Source organism: Micropterus salmoides, unplaced genomic scaffold (assembly GCF_014851395.1).
Source record: "Micropterus salmoides isolate LMB-PRFRI ecotype aquatic unplaced genomic scaffold, ASM1485139v1 Ms_hic_scaffold_16, whole genome shotgun sequence".
NCBI classification, from domain to species: Eukaryota; Metazoa; Chordata; class Actinopteri; order Centrarchiformes; family Centrarchidae; genus Micropterus; species Micropterus salmoides.
The window spans coordinates 26,531,286-26,557,750 of NW_024040707.1; the positions used below are offsets into that span (position 1 = coordinate 26,531,286).

Below are 26,465 nucleotides of genomic sequence, written 5' to 3' on the forward strand. Positions count from 1 at the left end.
AACAACTAAACCAGTTAATTTAAAACCGAATCAGTAGTCACTGTAGTGGATCAGAATTCAGGTTTATTGATTACTTCACCAAATGCTTGGAAGATTACATCACAATATTATGTATAGAACCGTATAGCACTTTCATTTCTATGTATCTTACATTGAAAACTTTACAGTCTGCATTTCTTCATTTACTGTATATATATATTTATATATTCCCTAGCTTTAGGGAAGAAAAGTAGACATCCATAGTTGCAAGGGAAGGAATGCTTCTCAAAATATATTTAAATGCACTTTAAATAATTACATACATCCTTCTTTTTTTAAAAAAAGGCATGGAATAAACTATGAAGGATCCAGGATGCAGAGGCGCCGGTATCTCTGTAGATGCCAGTTTTGGTTTCGCTCCATTCCTGAACCTTTCTGTGGTTGAACTCTGCAACACTGATGGGCACTCGAACCATTCAGAGCAAGTTGGTACACTGGGCTGTGTTAATACATGAGCAAAACTGTCAGCAACAGATGTGCAAAAGAGTGTGGGGAAATAGACAACCACTGTGTCATCTTCTAGGGCCAATTGATAGATTAGTGGAGGGTTTATGAACCAGCTGGAATTATAAAGCCAGGATGACTGACTCTATGTTAAGTCCTTCAGTTGTAAGGCTTACTGGGTCAACACATAAAGGAATGCAGAGGGAAGTAGCCAGTCTTTCAATCAACCTTTCATTGTAAACCAGCAATTATCCTGAACAATAATCACAAAACAAATTAAAGCAGGTGACCAAAATAAATAAGTAAAATCTCACTGACAGGAAAGAATTACAGGACGGTAATGTGACAGGGAGCAGAGACTTCACAAACAAAGCCGCATTAGATCTTTGATAGTGTTGTAAGAGATGCAGATGGTTTTCACCTGCAGCTGAGAGTTTCAGTCTCAACAACCCGCTACAGAATAACACAAACATAAGACGGAACATAAACATTAAGGTGACAGACAATGATTTAAGACGGGCGTTGATACATCAGGGTTCAGATATTACAACATATTTTGATTAGATCACCAAACTCACAAGAAGGGTGACACTGATGGTGTCATCATTTTATAACAGGCACAGGCGGCCAAAATAGATGTTTGCAAAGGGAAAATATAAGGTTCATCAAATTCAGTGGTGTCTTTAATTTGCTTTAAGCATGTATATAGACTTTTTTGTTAAGTATTAAAAAAACAAACAGAAAAACAATCCATCAGGTACAGGGGTTTGCAACAATATCAATAAATTATTTGTTTACGGTTCTTTTCTAGTCATTACTGTTTGAGATGAGAGTCTGGGGGATGATGAATGACTACAGTCAGCAGAGAGCGCTGGTCACAGTGCTGTTCATCCCCGAGAGAAAGAAGGGAGGAAGGGCAGGGTAGAGGACTTTCCTACAAGCTGTAGAAAAGCTGAACACTTTAATGCAGAGTCCTGATCTGAGACAGAAAAGCTACAGTCTTTGTCGTCTTCCTCCTAAAATTGCAGCCCCCTCTGTAATCTGCTCCAGTCTCTTATGTGTCCAACTGTCAATTTACTTGTCACCGTCATCTCAACATCTTCACCGTCCCTCCACCTGACCCTGCACCCACCCTAGGATGTGGGAGTCCGGGCAGACGCTCCCTCGGGCGCAGCGATGTGGAAGACGGAGCCGATGCGCAGGAAGAAGCGCCTGAGGACGGCCCGCAGCTCAGGGATCAGGTCAAACTGCATCATTTCACACAGGTGGGGGTAGTAGCAGGAAGCATGGGGCTTGAACTGGAAAAGAAGGAGAAAATAAGAAAAGGTAAATCACCACCACCATCTAATCCCTGCTAACTAAGTATTTGCCAAATTTGTAAATATAGTATATACAATATACAGAACATGACAAACAGGAAGGGTGTTGGATGTGTGTCTTCACTGATGTATGTTTTTGCTGTATTTTGCTGCTTTTAAGAGCAATTTTATTGATTTACGAAATTTACATTCAGGCAAATAAACACAATTTGTAGCACTAAGATTTGTTTTACCCAAAATTCACAGCAGGCCTTGCAGCGAATGCCAACCACTTTAACAATACTGTAATAATCTTTGTTGATGCAGTGGTTTTGTGGGGTTGGCATTTTCTTCCAAGGCTGGCTGCATGGCGCCAACATTTCCTACTGCTTCAAGCTGCATGCTGGCAACAACAAAATTCTACAGTTTGGCCTAAAATGCCCTGGAAAAACCCCAAGTCACGGGCCAGGCTGTGACTCACAGTGCACGATTCATAGGTGACAGAAAAATATGAAGTAACTAGGACAAGAGTTTGATCATTTCAAACTCTTGTCCTTTATATACTCATCAAGTACAAGTGTGTGTTTCATGTTTTTATATCCCGGTGGGGACTAACCTGAATGCACACTAAGCCACAGGGAATCGTGTCACATGAGACAAAAAAAATGAGGTCCCCATGGGTAGATTGCTTTTTGAGGGTTAAGACTTGGTTTTAGGGTTCAGATTACAATTGGGTTAAGATTAGGGTAATGGTTAAGGTTAGGGTAAGGGACTAGAGAATGCATTATGATGTCCCCAGAGGGACAGAGGAACATACGTGTGAGTGTGAGTGCGAGTGCGTGTGCGTGTGTTCCTACCTTATCATCGGGCAGCCGTAGCGTCCTGGTGAGCAGCAGCATCAGCAGGCTGTTCCAAGCCTCTCTGTGACTCTCTGAGGTCAGACTGATAAAGTAGGCCAGAGCTTCGCTACACACCCTGACAAAGACGACCCACACACACACACACACACACACACACACACACACACACACACACGGAGGATTATGACCAACACAACACAGATATATCTAAAATATTGGATAGGCAGAAGTGTTCAGTCTGAATCAGAGCTGCAATTACAAGTAGAATTGTTATTATTATAGAAGAGAGGGCCACGACTACACATTCTGATCTTATTTAATGTTTAACACCACACATACGTATTCTTGATGTAATACATGAGTCATCTGCTCCATTGCAGCTGCTCAGCGACAAACACAACAAGGTGATTTGTGTCAGTCTCTAGCATGCCAATATATTCTACAAAATACACACACACTGTACTGTGTCATAAATATATAATGAGGTGTGAGCCATGTGTCAAAACCAGCTCACTCAACACAGAACAAACAGCAGCGCTGCACTTTTGTGCAAGTGACACATTTGGTGTTTATTTACAACCAGGCAATAAACACACCGGCAACATGTTGATATAATGGAATAATGAACAACTGCGATAACCCTGTTTTTTTACAATGCATTTTCTGTCCGTTAAATTAGCATTTTCTAAAAGATAAGTCTGTTGATATAGTATATTTTTTTTACACTAAAACTAATGAATGAATTGATCCCACTAACAAGTCTTGTTTGTTTATCCAAAGCCTGATATACTTTATTCCATAGAGCTCCATTGGTGTCCCAAAACTAGGGCAACTAACGATTATTTTCACTATCAATTTTTGCAATTAATCGATTTGTTGTCCAGGAAACTGAAAAATGTCCATTAGTGTTTTCCAAAGTGACATCTTTAAATGTCTTCTATTGTCCACAACCCAAATATATTATATATATATATGTTTACTGTCATAGAGGAGGAAAGAAACCAGAAAATATTCACATTTGAGAAGCTGAAATTAGATTTTTTTTTTTTTTTTTTTTTACTCAAATCGGTTAATCGATTTTCAACATAGTTGCCGATTAATTTAAAAGTGGACAACTCATCGATTAATCGACTAATTGTTCCAGCTCTACCCAAAACTACAGCCATGTGTTGCGCCAGGTGACATGTTCCTTCATTGTCATGAACACACTGTATTTTATTGTGTGTTTATCCCACATAGTGCACTGCCCTGCTGCTGCTAAGTGCATCAAATCTGTGGCAGAAAATAGTCCCCAACAAATACACTTTTAAGTCCTGTTTGAGTAACTAGCGTTGTCTTTTAATGAAATACTGGCCATCTTAGCTGTGTCAGTCACTCGATGATCATGTCGTATGTTTTACTCACAGCAGCAGCCGTGTCTGAATGTCAGGCCAGGAGTCCTGCAGCTGAGCGTCAGAGTACATCCTAAACAAGATCCTCAGGCTGCAGGCAAGACTGCTGGTCTCCTGCTTCAATAAGTTGGGCTTGGATTTCCCTTTAAAGCCTGAGGGCAAAAGAGAGTCATTGATAAAAATAAAGGTAAAGCACAAAATCCTGCTGACCGTTTTTTATACAGAATTTACACCGAATGTTAATTTTGAAATACCATTGGGGACATTTTCCTGTCTATTTACCTGCCCTCCAGAGTGCTGTCCTCTGTTCGTTGTTGGAGTTGAAGTCCTTGGCGAAGGTGTGCGACTCCAGCAGACAGTCCAGCAGCTTGAAGAGGTGTGCAGAAGTCATGTGTCTGTACATTCCCTGATCCGGACCCGCCTCGCCTCCCTCAGCCTCCGACTCTTCCAGAGCATCTCGCTGATGGGAGGACAGTTTTAGACAACTTTAACTAAGCATACCTGACAATTTAAAAAGGTACAAAGGGATGTCCAAGATTTTCTTAGCATGCCATGGCCTGATCTGACATTTGATCAAAGCATGATCACTTCCCCATACAATTCATTTCAGTGAGTAGCACTTCTGCAAAGGTTAAGAACAATATATTATATAAAAAAAATTCATATAGTAGCTATTATAACATACCTGTGCAGCAGCCATGTTCTCAGCATCCTCCTTCTTGCTGGTTGCTGGGAAAAAGACAATGTTGTCTATGGTCTGGATAAGTTCAAGCTGGACAACGCATTTAATCAGCAGCCCTGCAAACAGCTTCTGGTCTGAAACTTCTGTAGAGGGGAAAAAAAGGAAGTGTAGCGACATGAGCATTTGAGGGAAAAATTGACTTTGAAGAGGGACAAAAAAGCAACAGTGGCAGTTAAATGTTTCAATAACAAGCCAGAAACAAATGTGTTGTAGAACAGCTGAAATATTTATTTCTGCCTCCGTGCTGCCATTTCCGGGGTTTTCTTCAGAAAGACTTTCAGACAGAATTTGAGTTTGCGCTGGGTGTGAATGCTGTATACTCACTAGCATTGGATTTGCCCTTCCAGGTGTCATCGCTGGACATCTGGCTGTGTCCTCTCTCAGACAGAGCTCTGTCATAGCTGCTCTGGGACTGGCTGTCAAAATCAGCGTCCTGGAGACGTACAGAATGGCCGTTCACATGTTAGTGTCATACGTCTGATATGGTGGATTGGTTAGTAGGAAATATAAGGGTCCTTTTATTGGCTAAAAGCAGCTTATCACATTCCAGACCAAGCATGAACCATCTGCTGAGCTGCTGTTGTACATACTGTAATTATTGTTTGGTTAATGAGTGTGTTTATGTTCTTACAAAATGCTTGCCATCTGCAGTTTCCTCTTCCTGTCCAGCAGGTCGCCAAGTCAACAAACTGATGTCAAAAACAAACAGAAAGGCAGATCAGGAATCAGGTGTTGCTGCAACTTGCATCCTGTCACAGCACTAAAGCACAAAAAGCCTTTTAGTACATTAGCTTTAATCCCTAAAATTGCCATTAACTCCCCGCTGAGATGACTGAGCTTTTTCTCTTCAAAACAGGGATGATGAAATATAATAGCTGACTGAATAAACGCTATCACCATGACGTTCACATGCAGTTTCCTTGACATCGTTGAGCTGAACTGAAACTTAATTGACCTCGTCTCTGGCTGAAAGTACAGCAGTTCGGGGCTTACACGTGAGGGCTGGTGTTCTGGAAGATCTCCAGCATACAGGAGCAGGTGATGTTCCAGACCTGGGGGCTGAACTTCTCCCCGTTCAGAATCACCAGGTTCTCCAGACAGTTTGTCCCCGACCGTGCTAGCTGCTCGTTGTCTGTAGAAGAAAGGTAACGACTTCAAAACACATCTGCCCAATAGAAATACTGTGAACTTCACAGAGGTTCACAAGGTGCTCGTCAGAGACGGTGACAGGAGGGTAGTCTTGACTTTTTTTGAGAAGGTCTTTTTTTCCTTCATTCTCATCCAAGATTAAAATTTTATTTAATTTATTCTCACTAGGGCTGTACGTAACGATTATTTTTCAAACCGATTAATCTAACAACTAATTTTGTGTATTCTGAAGAAAGAATTGTGTCCTGTTACTCGATTAACATACCTATGATTTATTCATCATCCTGATAATTACAATAGTAGCATATCTTAAAATGAATCCAATTTCCACGTCATTATTTCAATATTGAGTAATGCAGTATGATAATCAAATGGAGGGAAAAAAGGATAAAAGAAAACAACTGACTCATCGGTTTTCTCGCTCATGCGTGTCCATTAACGGCCGAACGGATGACTTAAGGTGTAATGTTATGTTACCATGACAGCAGCGGTGAAGAAATTACTTTTAACATGAAGGCGATGAAGAAATACTTAGAAAAATACATTTTAACTAACTACGTGTCCTTGTGCTGGATAATGTGCCGCGCTTGTGTGGAGACAGAAAGTAAACAGGATTTGCGCTGCTGCCGTCAGAGCTGCAGTGAAGCTGTTTCCAGCTCACAGAGCAGCACGTTGTTGAGTGTCTGTCTAAAATACTCCTAAATTTTAGACGGTCGAAGGCGCGGTCTTGTAGCTGGAGCTTGTCCGGGGAAATCCCTGCCAACACCAGATGCAGTGACTCTTTGACGTATTTTCGTAATCAATTATGTCAACGAATTGACCCAGCCCTAATTCTCACACATATCAGGCTACAACATCATCTGATCTAACTTAACTTAAAATATTTAAGCACTTTTAGTGACTAATTGTGGAACAAATGGTACCATATCAATAATATTATTTTGAGATATCGGAGGGAGGGTGTTGGAATTTGTTACAACATAAAGTCCAAAGAAAACTATAGGGGCGGCGGGGGTCAAGCTTTTTTTAAGTGAAACGTATGTTGCATATATATATATATATATTTTCAGCCTTCCTCCCTGGTACCTTACCGATGTCCCCAACTACAAGCGAGCTGTTCAGCGCCAAATACCTAGTTTGTAAAATATCACATAGCACATTTAAACACCCACCTTGCCTGACACACCACTGTAGCTGTGTGAAAATGTCAGCCAGCAGGATTTCACTGAGGGGCTCGTAAAACTGGGTGAACACGTCACAGATAGCATACAGTGCGTGGTTACATGTTGTCGTCATCCACTCAGTTTTCTGGAACCAAAGAAGAAACAAACACAAGCAGATAAAAGTACTGTTTTTTCCACTTTATATGCGTATGTAAAATTATTGACAGCTTTTAAGGTCTTCTGTCCCTCTGTGTTAAAGGTCAAAACAAACAACCATGGGACCCGATGGCCTGCTGCCAGTGACCTCTGACCTCTGTCTGCTGCTCGGGGAGCTTCATGTTGTCAAAGATGCGGAAGACGATTCTGAAGAGGTCGTGCCACCAATGCTTCTCGAACGTGTGACCGTAACTCTTCATGATCTCAAACATGACAGTCAGACCTCTGTCAGGAGCAAAGACAAACAGTTCACTCATCAGTCACCACAGAGAGCAGAGTATGGAACCACTGGTACTGAAATATGAGTGCTTTTTTTGACTGTACTGACGTCCTCTTTTTTAAGTGATATCTTGCTAGTCTTCATGCTTGGTTCAGCTTTGATAATAAGAGTTTGGTATTTAGCAGTAAGCATGTATATAAATGCCTAAATGTTCAGGCACCAAGACATAAAGACGTGACAGGGGTTTTTGGGGCATTTAAGGGCTTTCAATGTGCAGGTCCAAAGTTTGTAACAGCTTACCAGATGATACTTTCTTTTAATTACAGGAAATAACTATGGTCAATTATTTATTCGATTAAACTTTCAGCCAATGTAAAGTCTACAAAATATGAAAACCCACGTTCTCTGAGCACAAAGGGACATCTTCAAATGTCTTATTTTGTCTGACCCAAAGATATTCCATTTCTAATATCATCAAACACAGAAAAGAAGAAAGTCCTCATATTAAAAGGACCAGCTGGACCCAGCAAATTTGTGGCATTTTTGCAGGCTAATTGGTTAATCAACTAATCATTTCAGATTTATTTTGTATAATAATAAGTAATTATAATTAAATCTGTATGTTAACTTTCTCTTAAATCTGTAATGTAGTTAAGGCTCAGCAGTCTTGTTGTTATCATGATTTGGGGGTGACCAGGACCACTACGGAAATAAGTTCTGTTAACTGTCGGTGTTTTTATCCTGTCATGCTTCAATTTTATGCATCACACCTTGTTTGTGTGCCATCGTATTTAGTTTCATTTATTTTATTTCTTTGCATTTTTTTCTGTCTTTGCAACAAGTAGGGGCAGTTAAAGCACACATTGAGAGCTCAAACTGTCATTTCACTGAGACTCCATGCAGAGTTGTTTTTCTACCTGGTCCGGACATCCAGCTTGCAGCGATTGATGATACAAGAGAGCTCAAACAGAATTGGAAACCAGCCACGAACCCACACCCGATCACCAGGGGCCACATTCATGTCATCACTGGTGTATTCCCTCAGGGTCTAGACAGAGACACAGCAGGACAGAAATTTAAAGTGTAATATTACAGAATTATGTTTTGAAGAAACCACATGTTTGCAATTTGCAAACGAAAGATGAATGCTCTCACACAATTGGCATTTTAAATGAACCAGTATAGTCCCAAGTCAGTTGTTCCTACCTGTGGCCTTTCTGAGACATATTTAGCGCAGTGTCGAATGAGTCTGATAGCCTCCATGCTGGTGTCTGGAAAAGCTGCGTTACACACAAACTCTGACAGGCACTTTACCGCATCCTGGAACGAATCAATAGCAGCTGCAAAGTGCTTCTGGAAGGTGTTCACTGAAGCGAGAGTGATAAAGAGAAGGAAAGCAAGTAAGAAAACAAGAATGAACTAGTTGTAGGTTTGTTGTTTGGTTGGTTAAAGGGATCTTAAATCTCTCCTGTCATTCATTCTCACAGAGGATCCGTGTCACTGTCAGCTGAGCGGTTTGACACAACACTACCTCTGTCACTTGTTTTTTTTTTTTTTTTTTAAATCACCTGAGCCAAATGGCCGCCCCGAGGAAAGAGCTGCAGTCATACTCACTGACAATGTGCCCAGTGGTCTGGAAAGCCAGCTCCACTATAGTCTCATCGTGGTCGGAGGCTGCCTGGTGAAACACTGAGAAGATGTTCTTCCAACCTGAACGGATGTTGGCCGCCTGGGAGTTTACCATCTGAGCCACACACCTGATCACCATGTCTCTGATAGTGGGGGACCTGAGGCAGAGGAGGGAGGGGTGTGTCAACAATACTGTGTTTCTTCAACAGTTATTATAACATTAACTCACCATTCAAAACCATTCTTATTCTTATGACCCCACTACTTTTTACAATAAAGTACAGCCTTTCATCCCAGCCGCCCATATTACAGAACTCTCTACCTGTTCTTCTTCATGATGTGCTCAAAGGGCCTGAGGAAGTCTTTCTGGAAGCGGAAGTTGGCCAGCTCTCCTTTCTCCAAGAACTTCATGGAGAGCTGCCTCAGTGAGTCCACAGCAAAGATGGCTACATCCTCATTAGGGTTACAGCCCACCTAGAGGGAGACGCAACAGTTATCAATGGAGCTCAGCTATGCATCACATTTGTTTCTTGTGTGTACTGTATGCTCATGATTGAACCTGCATTTATTGATTTTGTTCGCCACTTGGGGGCAGTGCAACGAGCTGTAAACAACATTTCACATGATCTAGATGATATGGTAACTGTGTACAAAATTAACCTTTAAAGTTTAATATAAGATGAGCAGAGTCTAACTGTAATAAATCCAATTCTATATTGAAAGATCTAAAATGGCAACGACTTATATGTACAATTTTGTGCCCAACATGCCCATTATTTCCATTAAAACAGATGACAATGTCTGGTCTGAAACTGCAATCACACAGCCTTTGTGGACATAATTAAAAAGCTTTTTTATTTCCCTGCTGCGGTAGTAAATCAATTCCTCAAGAGGGCAATACAGAACAAAACAAAGTGCACAGAGCGGCAGGAGCAGCACCAAAAGAACACTGTCATCCCGACACCACACTGATGGTCCAGTTTTAAAACTTTGTAACCCCCTCTGGTCCACTGACCTTGTTGAAGTGGTCTCCTATGACCTGCCAAATTCGAGACCACTGCAGCCTAATGCGGTTCATGTTGTAGTAGGAAATTTCTACGATCTTTTGCAAGCTGAACATCCTCGGCTGGTGTGCAGAGGCCAGCTCATCCATGGACACCGCACACAGCCACCGCACAAAGTCCACTGGAAACAATTAAACAGCACCACAGGATGAATAATTTCTCCTTCTTTGTAACATACACAATCAGATCCTTTATGTAAAGGTGAGAAAGACAAACTCACCAATTGCATTTCCATCTAGTCTGGTGGACCCAGTGAAGATCCTGCAAATATAAATGAAGCTTTAGTATTTGTAGGACATTTTTAGTATCACAAATGACAGACAAAACAGACAAAATTATTAGTGCAACACTTTTGTTTTTGCCCCCATTCATCATGAGCTGAACTCCTAGGGAATGGGGGCATATCAAGATGCTGATCAGACAGCATGGGTATTGCACAGGTGTGCCTTAGGCTGGCCACAATAAAAGGCCACTCGAAAATGCATTTCCATCACACAGCACAATGCCACAGACTGTTGGCATGCTGACTGCAGGAATGTCCACCAGAGCTGTTGCCTGTAAATTGAATGTTCATTTCTCTACCATAAGCCATTTCCAAAGGTGTTTCAGAGAATTTGGCATTTGGAATTTGGTCTGTGGCCTCACAACCACAGACCATGTGTAACCACACCAGCTCAGGACCTCCACATCCAGCATCTTCATCTCCAAAGTCGTCTGAGAGCAGCCACTCAGAAAGCTGCTGCAATAATTGGTTTGCATGACCAAAGAATTTCTGCACAAACTGTCAGGAACCGTCTCAGGGAAGCTCATCTGCATGCTCGTCATCCTCATCTGGGTCTCGACCTGACTGCAACTTCGCACAGTCATTGGACCAACACTCCACAGACCACAATCAACAATCTGATCAACTCACTGCGTGAGGCAAATGGTGGTCACACAAGATACTGACTGGTTCCCAGACCCCACCCCATATACAGTGAAACTGCACATTTTCGAGTGGCCTTTTATTGTGGCCAGCTTAAGGCACACCTGTGCAATACCCATGCTGTCTGATCAGCATCTTGATATGCCACATCTGTGAGGTGGATGGATTATCTCGGCAAAGGAGAAGTTCTCACTAACACAGATTTTGACAGATTTCTCTCCAACAGTATTTGAGAGAAATAGGCCTTTTGTGTACAGAGAGAAAGTCTTAGATCTTTGAGTTCAGCTCATGATGAATGGGGGCAAAAACAAAAGAGTTGCGTTTATAATTTTGTTCAGTGTAGACCATGCATTTATTATTATTTAGGAATGTCCTGTATCTGAGTACTGTCAGAAGTATTTTGTCTTACCTGTCCACAGCCACCACCACACTCTGAGAGCTTGTCTCTCCTACTGATTCCTGGATGTGAGCCATCTGTCTCCTGTCTTGACTTCCCACCAGGTTACCTGCAACAGAAAAAAATACTTAACACTGATCGACCATTATTTTTACATTAAAAAACAGCTGCTTTGGATTATTCTATTCTAATATAGTAGAAGCACAAACAGTAATTTGTAGTATCATGTGATTCTAAGAGTTAGGGGTTACGCTGTGAATGTACGTAATGTTGTGTGTGTGTGTATGTGATGTCTTACCTAGCCCAAGGGGCATGAACTCCTCTGTGCCGGAGGGTAAGCCCCTGATGCCGGCCTCCTTCTCCCGGACCACCCCTGAGATGTAGCGTGTCTTTACACCTGTGCCGATCAGCTGAGCAAGCTCCAGCTGACTGATACACCTTAAGATCTAAATAATAAATACATTTGCAATTTTAATGTCAAACTATTAAAGGTTGAGGCTTTTTCCTTGGGGGAACTTAATTCACCAGGGCCCGTATTTATCAAGCATCTCAGGATCCATCCTAGAGAAGTTGAAAGTTATGTACGAAGCTACACTGAGAGGGACTTCTCCTGGGAGACAGTGTGATGTCGTTGATTTAAAAGCCACAAAATTATGATGTGTTGCCAGATGCAATTCACATTAAGATTCTAAATGCAAAAACTAGCAAAAGGTTTTTATGTTTTTATGTGTAGGCTTTTACAAGTAAATAAAGGACTAAGCTATCTATGTTATATATGCAAAAACATGACGACTATAAAATAAATCAACAGTTCTGTTTCTGAGTTGTTTATTCAACTTCATGGTTACTTAGGAGTAGGGCTGGACGATATGGCCAAAAATGTTATCACGACAAAAAGTTTCATGTCTTTCGATATCGATAATTGTCACGGTAAGTATCAAATCATTATTTCTTTCGAGTTTAAAGTCCGACTTTTGCTCCTGAGTGAAGAAAGAAATCAGATGGTTAATTTTGGTTTAAGCCTTTCTTTATGGTCAGAACTAACACTTGATGTCAATCAGTGGATCACTTCACAAATCTGAGGTAGAACATTCAAAACAATTATGATAAAATCTTCAACAAATATGCACAAGTAAAATTAAGTAAAAGCTTTTTTCAGTCCATTTTCCTAAACAAAATAAACATCTTAATAAAAAATTAAGTCCTAATTTGTGTATGATTCAAGTGAATAAAATCAAACATTTTTTGAATATTTGTTATAGAAAAAAAATATATATTGCGATAATTATTGTTATTGTTTTATTGTCCAGCCCTATTTAGGAGGCTATAGCCCTATTTGAGGTGCTCTTGAATTGTATCACATTATACTGCGAAGTGTTTCTAATATTCTGTCAATTCAAACTGCAGCCTTCAAAATGACAATACATTTGAATCGGCGCCTCTCTAAAACAGTTTCTTGAACATTACAACCTTCATGAAGACAGGATGAGTAAGGACTGTTGTATAAGACTGCATTGGTTTTATCTAGGTGTACATAACAAACTGGCAACCGAGTGTACGTGCAAGTTATCTCGCACATAAATCCTATTAGAAGGGAGTCACCTCATGCCAGGAGTTGCCCAGGTAGTTTCCGTCAGTGTGGGCCACAGTGATCAGGGTCTTGATGGTGTCTATGTTCTTCTGCTTCATCTCTGTGATGCTGGAACTGGCCGTCAGCAGGGTGAATCTGGCCAAGGCTTGGACATACGCATCCCGCTCCAACTGCAGACAGGAAGGGCCGGTTACCACACAGTCACAGTGCCATGCTGTTTTAAACACTAAGAACACCGACCCAATTTTAAATAATCACCAGACCTGCATGCTGAAGATGGAAGCGATCCTGATGGCACATCGAATGCCCTCCAGACACAGCGATGCCACCTCTGGGTCATCACAGTCCTGCAGTCCCACACTGAACGCTGCCAGCAACGGGGTCCACGCCAGCTACAACACACAGCAATGGTCGGTAGGCGTACATGTCCACATCTGATATTTACAATATGCATCCCACTGTTCAAAGATCAGGTTCGGTCTAACCAGGAGTGTGAAGTAAATGAAGAGAGTAAAAAGTAATACCTTGAACATGGGCCTGACATGCTCCAGGTGCGTAGCGCTGAAGAACGGGGCCTGAGCGTGGCTCACAGCCTCCATCAGAGCTTTAGCGGTCTTCGCCATCTGCTCCATCTCCACGTTGTACAGCAGGCGACGCTGCTTCTCACTGGCTACGCCTGCAGAGAGGAGGTCATAAATGTTTCTGATGTTTTTGTGTTCGTTAGTAAACAGAATAGTGTCGGGGAGATGCTGAGCCCGGAGGACACCACAGTTATACTTCAGCAGTCTGTTCTCTTTTATACCAGCCAATGATCAGAAAGCAAACTTCGGAGAGTTTTATTTGAGTGAGTAATCCTGACAGAATGAGTTTGATAGCAGACAAGTACTCACTCTGCTTGGTGGACTTTGGGGTGATTGAGAACTCTTTGCTCTCCTTCATGGCAATTTTCTTGCCTGCTATCTCATCGTATATGGAAGATAGATACTCTTCAGGCAGGTCCTTACTGTCGTTAATACCGCGATTCATCTTGATGTACTGCTCCTTTGTCATCTTGTTCTTCACCTACATAAATAAAGAAGATCCAGAAAGGCAGTTGGAGTAGTAGTAGTAGTAGTGGCCACAGTGGGAAACATCTCCTGCCGAGTAATTCAAGCATCGCATTCGTTTGAATTAACAAACACACATACACTGCCTAATGTCTTGCCACGAACAGCTATTAGCTTCTATTACGGTTTGGTCCTTATTTGCTGGGGGATATTTAAAAAGCATGCTGCAAATTATTGCCAGGGTTGCAACATTTTGTGTCACTGCAGTTTTTCAATTTAACAGGGTTATTAATTTTTCTAAACTACAGACATAAATGAACACAGCCACTGCTCATCCAATTTGCTGCATGTGCATGTCTGGAAAGTAGTGGAGCCAAAAGACACTTTTTACTGCTGCTAAATTTTAAATATTGGTTAATAAGACCTTCGGAACTGCAAGCATGTATTCAAGACTATATGTGAGAAAACATTTAAGTCTGATATTGTCAACTCAACAGAGCGATCAATGACTGAGTAGAAAGTTTTCTACTCCTTTGAATAGATTATTTCTATAAAAATAAAAATAAAAAAATGCTTAAAAAAAAAGTCTGCTTTTCCCAGACTTTAAATTTCAGACGCAATTTCCTCTTTCACAGTGATCTGTCAGAAGTCATAAATCAGGCGCAGCAGCTATTTGTAGAAGCCAGCGTTCACACAGATACAGACCTGCGCAGCCACCTCATTCATTTGAATGCCACTGCATTGACACAATGGGGGTGCCAACGCCAATCAAATACATGCAAGCACTGCTAGATTATTTTGTGCTGCATTTATACTTACCTCACGATTGGCGTGCCAAAATATAAAACATTTGTCACCGTGATAACTTTCCGAGTTGTAAAATCCTGTCAGAGTGTTATAAACTGCTGTGTGGTGTTTTAGTGTCTGATAAGCCTTCAAGCTCATGGATCTGTTACTCAAACTGTTCATCCTGGATTGTATTTCACTGTCTCGTCAATAACTGAAACAACACAGGCCCAACAAAGTATTACGCCGGCACACACAGGGCTGTTTTTGGTCTGAATGCTTTAAAATACATCGCTGATGCAACGGCCCACATACGGTGATGATAGTGAACACTGTTCTCACCTGAGGACTATGCAGGTCTGTGGTGAGCATAATGATGGAGTATGCCAGCACATAGGCAGTGTCTGCACTGGCAAACAGAGTCTGTCTGCAGAAGGGGACACACATCAGGAAAACAGTTATTAGCTGCGCTGGTCTAATGTTTGTTTTGTTTTCAAAGTAAACTCTTTTGACTAAAAATATAAAGACTATAATTTGACAAATAGCTGCAAATCTCTCCAAGCACTTATATTTTAAATAGGAAATCTAAGGTCTTACCCCTGGTTGCACTCTAGGTATCGAGCAGCGAACTTCTCCATCAGCCTGTCAATTTTCTGGGCCTCACCCGGCAGCCTGAAGCCTTCCAGAAACGCTCTGAGCGCTGAGACAAAGTCCCGCCCGCAGAAGTCCAACTGGTCCACGTAGCAGTACATCACTTCTTTGTTGAACTTGATGTTCTCGCCCAGGAACTCTCCCACCTGGGTCTGTGGATGCAGAGGTAAAGTGGTTGAGGATTACAAACTTGAATTAACTTTTTTGCTGTTTGTGAAGACAGCATTGTATTTATAATTTAAGTCTGTGTAATCCCTCACAGTGTCCAGTCTGTCCTCCTGGTGTAGGAACTGGGAGATGTCCTCAGCTGTGGCACCCAGCATGCCCTGGTCCTGCAGGTACTGGATACCGCGCTTTGGCTTCTTGTTGAAGCTAGGGAGAGAACAGAGGAAAACATCAACGCTTATCGTCTCTAAACGAGAACAAAAAAAGTATGTAAAAAAATAAATAAATAAATAAAAATCTATTTCCACACTCAGGGATCCTCAGTAATCCTAATGTAAATCCTAATCAGGATGAGAAAAAGGGCTCACAGTTCGATGCCGTGCTCGATGATGTCCTTCTGCTGTTTGATGACCTCGTACTGCTCAGGATGGTCCGCCTGGGAAACTGGGACGCTGGAGGAGACAGTGGAGTCCAGCGAACTGATGCTGTCTCGGCGCCCGGCCAGATGCTCAGGGAGCTTCAACTCGACTCCCTCACTATCAGATGGATGCTCCTGGCCTGCAAACAAATCACACACACACACACACACATATATTAATTATGTTTAGACTCACCCCCTCTCCTGTACATTGTTCACAAATTTACTGCACACTACACACTTACCCAGGTTAGCTTGAAGGTTTGGATTGACATACATGTCTTTGCTCCACTCCACCATACATTTGAGGATAGACACCAGACACTCCAAACCCTTTTTCCGTAGGCTCAGCTCCTGTGGATATTATAGAACCACACAAGTTCATTTACACACACACACACACACACACACACACACACACCATGACTTAAGAAATTAAGGCCACAAGTGTCCTGCCTCACTCCCACATTACAAATAGGTGCTTTGAAGTTTAACAGTGTCTTTAGAGAACAGCTTAATAAGTAGGATGTAAAAAATCTAATGAAAACATTGAGGGGTTGTTGTTTGTCCCTGTAAGGTAACCTATTTAATCATTTTTGATCCGTGAATCCTTGAGTGAACGTGTACCTGCAGAGGAGTCATCCCAAGCTCCTGTCCACTCCTGCCCTGAGCAATCTTAGAAAGGTCGTTAACGAGGCGCTCAAAAATGTTGGCTGCATTCAAGTCACAGTCGTAGTTCACGTAGATATCAACCACACATTGGGCATCTGGGAGGGAGAAATTAATTACAAAAGCTTTTAAATTATACTGAGTTAATTAAGAATAAAACAGGGTGATAAAGCACTGTTGGCTGCACTCAAATAGTAATTGCAATGAAGGCTTCATTTGCAGCAGCAGAAATATTTATTACGTTAATACTGTGCGCGTGGCATGCATGCGACTCATGTTACCAGAGCACAGAAACATGCAATTTTTGATCAGTGCCAGCAATTACAACTACAGCATGGTCAAAGGAAGATATGAGGAGGATCTATAACTCTACAATTTAGGATTAAAACTTAGTCATGCACCTTGAAAATGTGATGGCAATTTTTACATGTTGTCACTTTTACAGTAAACAGCACTTTTACTACATCTGACCTGTAACATTTCTGTAAGACACGGCACAAGTCTGAACAGAAAAGTCAGAATAACAAAGGCTGAAGCAGCACAAGGTTATATAGAGAGATGAAATGCACATCTTGTTTCACTATCTTAGAATAACAACTTTCACTTATGTAAACTGCATAGATGAATAAATCCAAACATCTTTTGCTTGTACACTGTCTGATAGAAAAAGGCAGCAGAATCTTGCACTCAGTGATTCATAAATAAGGCTTCAAAAGGAAAATGATTTAAAATCCATCAGTGATGCAGCCTGTGAGAGAACAGAAAACACTCTTCTCCCTTCACATCACTGAACTTAATTCAACTCACTGCTGTTTTCCAGCAGTGATGCCACTTCCTCTTCTGCACCAAGTATTATATATTTCACAAGCATTTTGCGTGTTCATAAATGTCCTGTCACGTTTAAAGAAAGCCGTACGTAACATTAACATAAAAGTCACCTATGTCTGAATGACAAAAGGCCGTCACTTTAAAAGCTTCCATGTCTGAAAAGGGACTTTGTTTGACTGGTTATGTTGATTTTTTTTGTTTTAGTTTAAGAAAACTTCTATCAGCAGATTTGTACCTGCACAGATGCGTGTTAGAGTCTGGATAACCATCCACTTGTGCTCAAAGGAGCTGGTCGATGTCTCCAGGATGGTCAGAAAAATCTCCCGGAAAAACACCTGAGGCAAGGCGGACGAGAGGAGAGGAGGAGTCAGGACACATGCCCATGTGACTCTTTAATCAAACAAGCTGCATCAACATGAATATTATAATAAATGTCTTAAAAAATATAACAGGTACATTTCCCCCGCAGCACAGATGACACAGTCTGTTACTGTTCTGTACCTCAATCTGCATCTTCAGATGGACCTTGAAGTGGGAGAGTAAGGTGAGGAAGATAGCCAATGAGAGCTCAAAGACCTCAGGCACAGAGGAGACGCCATTTTTGGATAGCGCCACACACAGATACTGTTTGATGGCGTTGACGAACATCTCATGAGTGCGAAACACCGGCCCGGCGCCCTGCAGCACAGAGAGCAGCAGCTGCAGGGAGACAATCTTGGACCGCAACTCATGGGACCTGCAGAGGACAGGAATTATGTGGGCTTCAGTTTCACCGTATGCCTGAAGTGTAAATATAAAGGAAATGGACAAAGACACTGAAGAGGTATATATAGCAGCATGCGCAGTAGAGACTGACGTGCCTTAATGTCCCATCAATAGTGTGTAAATAGCTCAGGGAAACACAAGATACTTTGGTATAATGGTGTTTCATCATGGTATTTATTTAATGTAGGCCAGACTGACTTCTATGTGAGCGTCTTTCTGGCTCAGTTTACTCTGGTCTATTCACACTGACTGGCCCAGGATCTAATGCTACAGTAACTAGAGACGACAGGGACACACCAGGATGGAAAAGGACAAGTTAACCCGTGGAGAGTGAGATGAAGCACTGCGCATAAGACGAAGGCATCTGTATTTATTTTGCCAAGCTGTAGCATGACAAAAAAAAAAAAAAAAAGGAGGCTGCACGTTCAAGAAAGAGTTGTAATGATTTAGGACATGTTTCATGTTGCCATAGAGGTTATCTTCCTATGTATAGACTTACAACAAACTAACAAACCAAAAAACTTACTTTGGGTCTGGAGGTCCATCAGCGAGGGGCTTCATGGAGAGTTTGCACAGAGAGCGGAACACCAGAAAGGCATCTTTCTGCAGGATGTGAGAGAAACGGGCGGCATTGTGGGATCCCTGCAGGGCCTCAGCATCCTGAGACAGATGAAGAAAGTCAAGTCTTACTTTTTATGCCAACAACAAAGTCTCTTCAGTCGGAGACTCCTTCAGCTCAGCAGCAACAAGGGCTGCTACAGGGAGTCATTCCTGCCCACTACAATTAAAATATACAGTGACTCACCTCTGGGTAGGGAGAGGAGACAATGCACATCCTTCTACACTCACTGGCACAGATACAGTCAGAGAGAGATATCTTTAAGCCTTTTTTAACTTCTATTTATGTATAGTAGCATAGTGGTTTGAATGACAATATATTTGTAAATTTGGTACTTTAATTTAATGTTGTATTCGGTCTGTATGTATGTCTGTCTGTCAACACACCTACATCAAAAAAAGGAAAGCAACAGCTCTGGCTTGTCTAGCCCTAAACTGTTTCTGAGGTGGGACACGTCCATATTGATTGAGGTCTGTGGCAGGGCTCTAGATTTGTCCAAAGGACCTGAGGTTGGAGTCCAGAGTTACTCAAGTATCTCCTTTCTGCTACTGTGGTTCACATTTTATTTATCTGTCTCTGTAGCTGAACAAACGTACCAACAGGGTAAACATGCTCCCTTTAAACGTTTCTCATTATACTTCACTCAACAGATTCTTTAGCAGCAATGCATTTCATTACTTCATTCAAAGAACTGGATTTGGCATTCTCTCTAACCATTACAAATCCTCAACTCATTGTGTGACTGATGACAGGAACTGAACACTGATGATGGTCAGTTGTTGCTTGATAAAGATCAAAGAAGTAAAACCTTGCTACACATAGGAAGTGATCATAACATATTTTCAGTAGGTGGCACGTACAGACAGCGTAAAAGCACACACTTACAAATGTTTACAACATACAAGAAGAAAACATTAATTGAGGCAAACATTAACTTTATACATTTTTTAGAAGTTAAAATGTTATTTCCACTTCACTCAGGCAAGCAGCACATTATGGATTAATAACTAATGTTATTAACACTGCTCACCAGCAAATCTGTGGACGAAACAGAAGAGCGGTCCTCAATGATGCCGTTCATCTGCTGACCCTCTGTTCTGACTCCGGGGGGGTGCCCCTCAGTCTGCTCAGTGGCAGGGTGGGCAGGGTGCTCACCTCCTGGAGGAGAGGCCAGAACAGACATTTAATGACCACGAAACAAAAAAAACTGTCGCCGGCCAGCGTATTGACATTCAGCAAGACAAAAGACGCAGAAGACATAAAAGAGAGAATAGCAAAAAAAAAAATAGCATAGACAAGTGAGTTGTGACCTGCTCCACTGTGTATCTGGGTTGGCTGTTGTCCTCCCTCCTCTCCCTCTGGATTGACCTCTGGGTAGTCTCCTTCCTCAGCTGGCTGAGCTGCTGTTGGAGGTGTCTCTGCACCTTCATATTCAAACACTGAATCTGATGTAAACAAATAACAAAGATTAAGTAAGCTATTATATGAAAGCTGCACAATCAACGGTTCCACCTTCAGACTGTCCTAAAAGGGTTAGACGGGAAAAAAGAAAAGATTTTCAAGCTTCGATTGAATTTGAACTTAAAATTTAAACTGAAAGTTGGAGGCCCTCGTTGACACGTACCTCTTGATGGTGTGACCTGCTCAGCTCCTCCATTCATCGGAGCCTTGCCGCCATCAGGTTCTCCATTGATTGACGGTCTGTCTGGCGCTTGGTCCTTGTCCAGGTCAGGGGCTGCCGGTGGGGGTGTGGAGCTGGTGGCAGTGAGGTCTGGAGAACTGGCTGCTGGGGACAAGGAGCTCTGGGGCTCTGGGGTAGGTGTCCGGTCAGACCGGGGTGAGCCAGACCTCGGATTACCTGGGACTGGGGATGGGTTCTGCTGGGGTAGACACAGCCGGTCTTTCTCCTGCTCCTGAGCCTCCAAAGCCTGAGGAGGCAGCAGAAGGAGAAGAGAAGCCATGTAGACTAATTGTTTTATATGAGGAAATGTGGCTGTGCTGGACAAAAACAAATACTTTATTATAATACAGATTAAACCAGCGGTGAGGCTGGCAGAGGAGAAAACAATCATTTCCCCATGTTTTGCCAAAACGGTGACATCAGTTGAATGTCTAGATGTAATGCAGCAATGTATAAGCGCTGAACTGAACTAACAGCCTGGTTTTCCATGCGTGTGAAGATAACGTTGAGCATCTGCGTGAGCGTGGCCTTAGCGGTGGTCTGGTTGATGAGGTTGCGGCTGGCCAGGTAGATGTTGTAGCAGGTCCTGACGGTAAGGAGCACCGTGCCCTCATGAATCTCTATGTGTGGGGAGGTCACCGCCGTCAGCAAGGCCTGGACAGAGAAAAAAGGAAGTCGGGCTATCAGACAGGATGTCTTGTTTAGAAGATGGATCTGCTGCTGCTGCTGCTTCACCCGCTGAATCACCATTCAACTTCCCTTCTTATGAGGTACTTTAAAGCCACAGATATCGTCAAACTCTCCTACGGTATGTTTGGTGCAGAATGGTGCGGTTGCTTATTTCTATTTTGATGATACACAAAAAATGATTTTCAAATTATTAGGCGATGTCCACAAGGTTGATTCATTTACATATTATTGTGCGTTCAAATTTGTATTAGTCAGTCTAAATATACTGCACTGACATTCAGGTCTCCTTCAGTAATAAGCCCAACAGATCTTGTTAATCTGTTCTATAAATCTTTTGTCAACAGTGATAAAAGTGTGTGCTTCTTTTAACAGGAGAGACTTTGCCCTTTCCAACCAACCAGGATGTGTATTTCACTCTCTAAGAGGACACTTGAGTAAGCAGTAGTTATGAATCACACCTACCGAACAAACACAAGGCACGTTGTTAAGCCAAAGAACAGACATGGAGATACGAATAAATGAGATAAAAAATAATATGTATTTAAATGGCTACATCACAAACTAAACTTTATGTAAAGTCACAAAGCCAAAACTTAAAATATTGGACACTTTTTTTTTTTTAAAGCTGCTAGAGTTTGAAACCTGTTCAGAAAAGAAAAAGAAGAAATAAATGAATCAATGCAGCTTTTAAAAAAAAAATGCAGCTGGTTGAGTCTGGCCACAATCACAGGACTGGTTAGTGAACAAAGGTAGCTTTTGTAACAGAATGTGCTTTTATTTTAAGCTAGAAACGATTGTGTGATCACAGGAATAAAGTAGTAAATGATGGTTTTAAGTGGCTGACAATGTGATAATGACACACAAAAAGACATGGTAAGGCATACCGATATTATTATCCAACTTATCTTATATCCTCACTTATGAAACGATATGCAGACACTGATTTTCTCCACTACTGTGAACCGTGACTGAAAGCTCTGAATTATGGACGACTTAAGTGTCTCAGTCCTGACTGTTTGACCTGAATGGGTCTCAAATAAACAACAACTGACAGCTGGAGGATCTGAAGGCTGCCAGATGTACGGAGAGGGGCTGGGCGTACCTTGATGATCTGGAGCTGAACTCCTTCGTCAGTCTGCGGGCCCTGGAAGCAGTTGCAGATGGTTTCCACCAGACGGTCGATCAGCCTCTTGCCCGGGGTTCTGCTGTCCGGGGCGTTGCCTGTGATGTGGCCGTACGCGATCAGCTTCTACCGTGGAGAAACAGTGCACAGGTTATGGTGGCCGAGGCAGAGTGAGTGTGTAATTCTGAGCAGTTTTGGGGTCTTTGTGTTAATCAAGAGTCATATTATGTGATGCACATAACTCCCTGCACAAGTGTGATTTGTATGCGTGTGTCAGTTTGGGGTTCATTTGGGTGGCGCTTATGTGTTTGGGAGTATGTGAGAAAAAGAGAAATTCAGGGTTACATTCCTTTGTTGGGGGATTTGTCTGATCAAAATTGTGCATGTGTTTAAAGCGGGACTCCTGCAATTTAATATTACACTAAAGTTGGGCAACAGATTTAAGTTTTTTCATATAAATTAAAAAATAAATTAAATTAAAGTTAAAATAACTACGGTAACATTTAGCTTTCATCCTCGTTTGTTATTTTTTGTGATATTGTCGCTATTTGTTCAAATTGACTTTCTATGTACTTTATATTATAGCAAATGTACATTTTGATTTATTTGGCTCATTGGCTAATCTTCTGTGGTTCTACATTTGGGTCCTCTTCGAACCACGTGAGTGTAGCTAGTTTGCAAAGCCACTAACGGTTTAAAGGATGGAGAGAGTGTGTGGAATGTAGAACCATTGTTCTCCTGCACACATCAGATATATGAAACAGGTGTAGCAAGATTTCCCCCCGCCCTCATGAAGGAAGCGGAAGATGTTGAGTTTTGTCTGACTGTATTCATGTGTGTGAGGCAGCGAGTATTAACCTGCAGACAGTCCAAAGAGGTGCTAACTATCCGTGGGGACTTTGACTGACAGGCCAACTCGAAGGGCAGCACATATTTGTCAGCCTCGATGTAGTTGGCTCTGGGCGGGACCACCGTACCATCCCTGTAGAGATGAGAGGAAATCATACAGCCGTGTGAACTAGAAAGTCCCAATGACAGCAGCTTGGTGTAAACACACTGTTTGTTCATATAAAAAAAAGCAGTAAAGGTCCCACTGAAACGTAAAACCAACTACAGCAGATGATGTGAATAGATAACGCGCTGCGTAAAACCTTTTACTGTACATCTATATATTCATGACGCAGAAAGTTATACAGCGTTTAAGCTTTAGGTTTAAACCTTAGGAAGGTACAACAGTGGATTGTTAAATAACAACTTGCCTACAGCTGCAGATATATTACCTGAGGGCTGTTTGAAGCGCTGCTGATATACTCCAAAGTAGCAGTTATAAAAGCAGCAAATGTCTTTAGTCACAAATCACAGTGAGCAGCTTTACTGCAGACTGCTGCAAGGCAAACCTTACCTCGGCTTCAAGCCTCACATCACAAGAAAAGGAGCGTAAATGTACTGCTGTGCATACATCCATCCATCCATCCATTCATTCAGGGAACAACGTATGTACATAACAATACTTACTTTTGTTTTTCGAGCTCTGCCTTGATTTCATCTATGGAGGGAGGCACAGGAGATTAAAAGTTATTGAAGTCTGAACTTTGAGACTTTCAGCTCACAGCAGTGTGACATGATTTGACTCTAGATCTGGGCCAATCTGACTGCAGCAGGATGTGTTGTTTGTTTCCTTGCATTTTAGTTGGTAGACAAGAGACGGGTATTCTAACTGAATATTGAGCAGGATTAATGTGAGACTACCCTTATGTTTTATTGATAATCACAACTTGACAGCCTCTTTCAGACCTTTGGTCTTTCTCTTATTCCACACAACACCATTCCATCTCTTCTGCCTAAATCAATGTCTTTATAATTTTCTACCCAACACTGATCTGTACACCCGCTACTCAGCTACCCAGAGTAATGTTGAGTGCTCAGCCAGATGTGAGCAACCAAATCGATTAGATTCACACTCGACGTGCAAGCACATGCTACTAAACTTGACTCTCGCCATATTACAGTTACACAGAGGAAATCAGATTGTGCAACACTCACCAAAAATGTCACAGTCATGAGTAGCTGTTGTACCAGGAAAGTAAGCCCTATGATTTGCATAATAGAAATGTTAGCTCAGTTTCCTTTCTCCACGGTGTGGGAATTAACAGTGGACCGAAATATACAAAAAAGGTATTAATGCCAAGTTTTTATTTACTCACCAGGCTAAGCTCTGGTGTTTCACTTCAAAACAGCCATTAACGACTAATCTCTCTTTTCCACTGCACATGTATTTAATCATGAAGGCAACAGATGAAATCCAGAGCATAACAACTAAGATGTCTGAGCAGAGAAATAAGCGGCAGTGGGAATGATGACATGCTCCACAGCAGACATACAGTCAGTATGGGACACACAACATACCCTGCACTGGCAGTGTGAGGAGTCTGAAGGAGAAAAGGAGTGTTATATTCAACTGGCATGAATAATGAGTGTGTGTCACTGGAGAACAGAGAGCAGACAAAGCAGCTCAAACACACCAACCTGTTTGCCCACCTCCATTTCTCTGCAGCCTGTCCAACAGCTCAAACTGTACCTTAACAATGAAGCACGACTTCTTGTTTGGCAATCTCTCAACCACCTTCAGTAGGACTGAGAGGGAGACACTGTGCAAAAAACAAACACCAACTAACTAACTAACTGTGGCTGAGTAGTCCACCAGAATATTGTGGAGCCTCTATACCAACAAGAAGTTAGCGCACCCACATTTTCAGTCACAAGAACATGACAAAGAGGTGCGCGCACACACACGGGCAGGGCAGCTCGAGCTGAAATATAAACAGCACTACCACAAACAAGTGAACAGGCCCGTGTGTAACACTACTCCTGATGAGTGGGAAAGCGCGGACGTCAGAGGACCCAGGAGTTAGATAGCCTGTGTGTCTGGGTGCAGAGCAGGACTCGGCTGTCTGGCGTGACAGTGCTACGTACAACACAGGGATTGGTCTGTTTGGCTAGCTAACCTAGCCGCAGCTAGCTAACGACAGCTACCCATTAGCTTGTTTACCTGCCGACAATGACAGCGATGGTGGCTGTGTGCGGGCGGGGGTGTAAGCACTGCACAATTAACAATATCACGTGAAAGTGATGCCCAAAACATAATCAGCTTACATCACCTGTAAACGTTACCGGACAGCTGCTGAGCAGGCGATGAAGGCCATTCAGATGCTAACGCTAAGGCTAGCTAACTGGGTAGCTCTCCCTAACGAGTCAGACGCGGCCGAAATGTGTCCGTGAAGCGCCACATAAAACCCACTGCTCCGCAAACCAGCGAACAAAACAAAGCCACGTACCAAGCGCCACCTGACAGGCTTTACGCAGCTGGCTGTGCTGGCTCCTCTTCACCTCCTTGTCGGAGAGGATTTTCTCCAGCGCCCTGGACAGAAACATGCTCTTGGTTTTACTGTTTTCTGCCTCCGTCTGTGAATGCTGCTGCTGCTGCTGCTGCTGCGGTGCTGGCCGGTGCTGTTGTTGCTGCTGCTGCATCTCTCGGTCTTGTTGCCGCTCCTCTCTCAGGCCGTCATCTTCGGCCTGGCCCTGCGAATAAGCAGGTGACAAGGAAAGCTAACGAAAGCCAGGCTATCAGTGTCAGTCCAGTAGAGGTGCTACCTCAGCTCAGCGCCGCCATGCTGGTTACACGTCATGTCACGTGACTCTCAGCTGTCTGGGTTTTGGCTACGGCACCCTGGGGAGGTGGTCACCTCCCAAACGGGGTCAAATACTCACATGGTGAACTCACAGGCAACCATGCTTCATCTACCGCCGACAATGCAAAGCGTGTCCGGTTAAATGTACCACAGAGGAGATTAGTTGAGCAACAGTTCGCCGTTTTCACCGCTGCAGCAAATCAAGCG

At 42.4% G+C, this 26,465-nt stretch overlaps 1 protein-coding gene and 1 long non-coding RNA gene across 2 annotated transcripts; both read right to left on the minus strand.

Annotated features, from left to right (window-relative positions):
• Positions 1–43: 43 nt before the first annotated feature.
• Positions 44–26,387, minus strand: arfgef2 (ADP-ribosylation factor guanine nucleotide-exchange factor 2 (brefeldin A-inhibited)). The gene is made up of 39 exons (XM_038723140.1): positions 25,905–26,387; positions 24,085–24,115; positions 23,428–23,551; positions 22,549–22,695; positions 21,231–21,410; positions 20,700–21,003; positions 20,386–20,520; positions 20,106–20,233; positions 18,983–19,116; positions 18,193–18,427; positions 17,927–18,026; positions 16,822–16,961; positions 16,440–16,548; positions 16,145–16,334; positions 15,872–15,983; positions 15,558–15,763; positions 15,303–15,387; positions 14,019–14,190; positions 13,653–13,804; positions 13,392–13,520; positions 13,140–13,298; positions 11,836–11,983; positions 11,550–11,646; positions 10,436–10,476; positions 10,167–10,336; positions 9,474–9,625; positions 9,137–9,309; positions 8,729–8,889; positions 8,440–8,570; positions 7,398–7,527; positions 7,096–7,231; positions 5,768–5,906; positions 5,406–5,463; positions 5,099–5,207; positions 4,718–4,857; positions 4,315–4,492; positions 4,046–4,184; positions 2,639–2,756; positions 44–1,781 (listed from the first exon to the last, which is right to left on the minus strand). Exons 1-39 carry the CDS (start codon positions 26,095–26,097, stop codon positions 1,617–1,619), a joined length of 5,550 nt encoding a protein of 1,849 aa, XP_038579068.1. The 5' UTR covers positions 26,098–26,387; the 3' UTR covers positions 44–1,616.
• On the minus strand, positions 24,315–25,892 carry LOC119905814. The gene is made up of 2 exons (XR_005444888.1): positions 24,774–25,892; positions 24,315–24,659 (listed from the first exon to the last, which is right to left on the minus strand). It is a non-coding gene; the product is annotated as an uncharacterized LOC119905814 (long non-coding RNA).
• Positions 26,388–26,465: the final 78 nt, after the last annotated feature.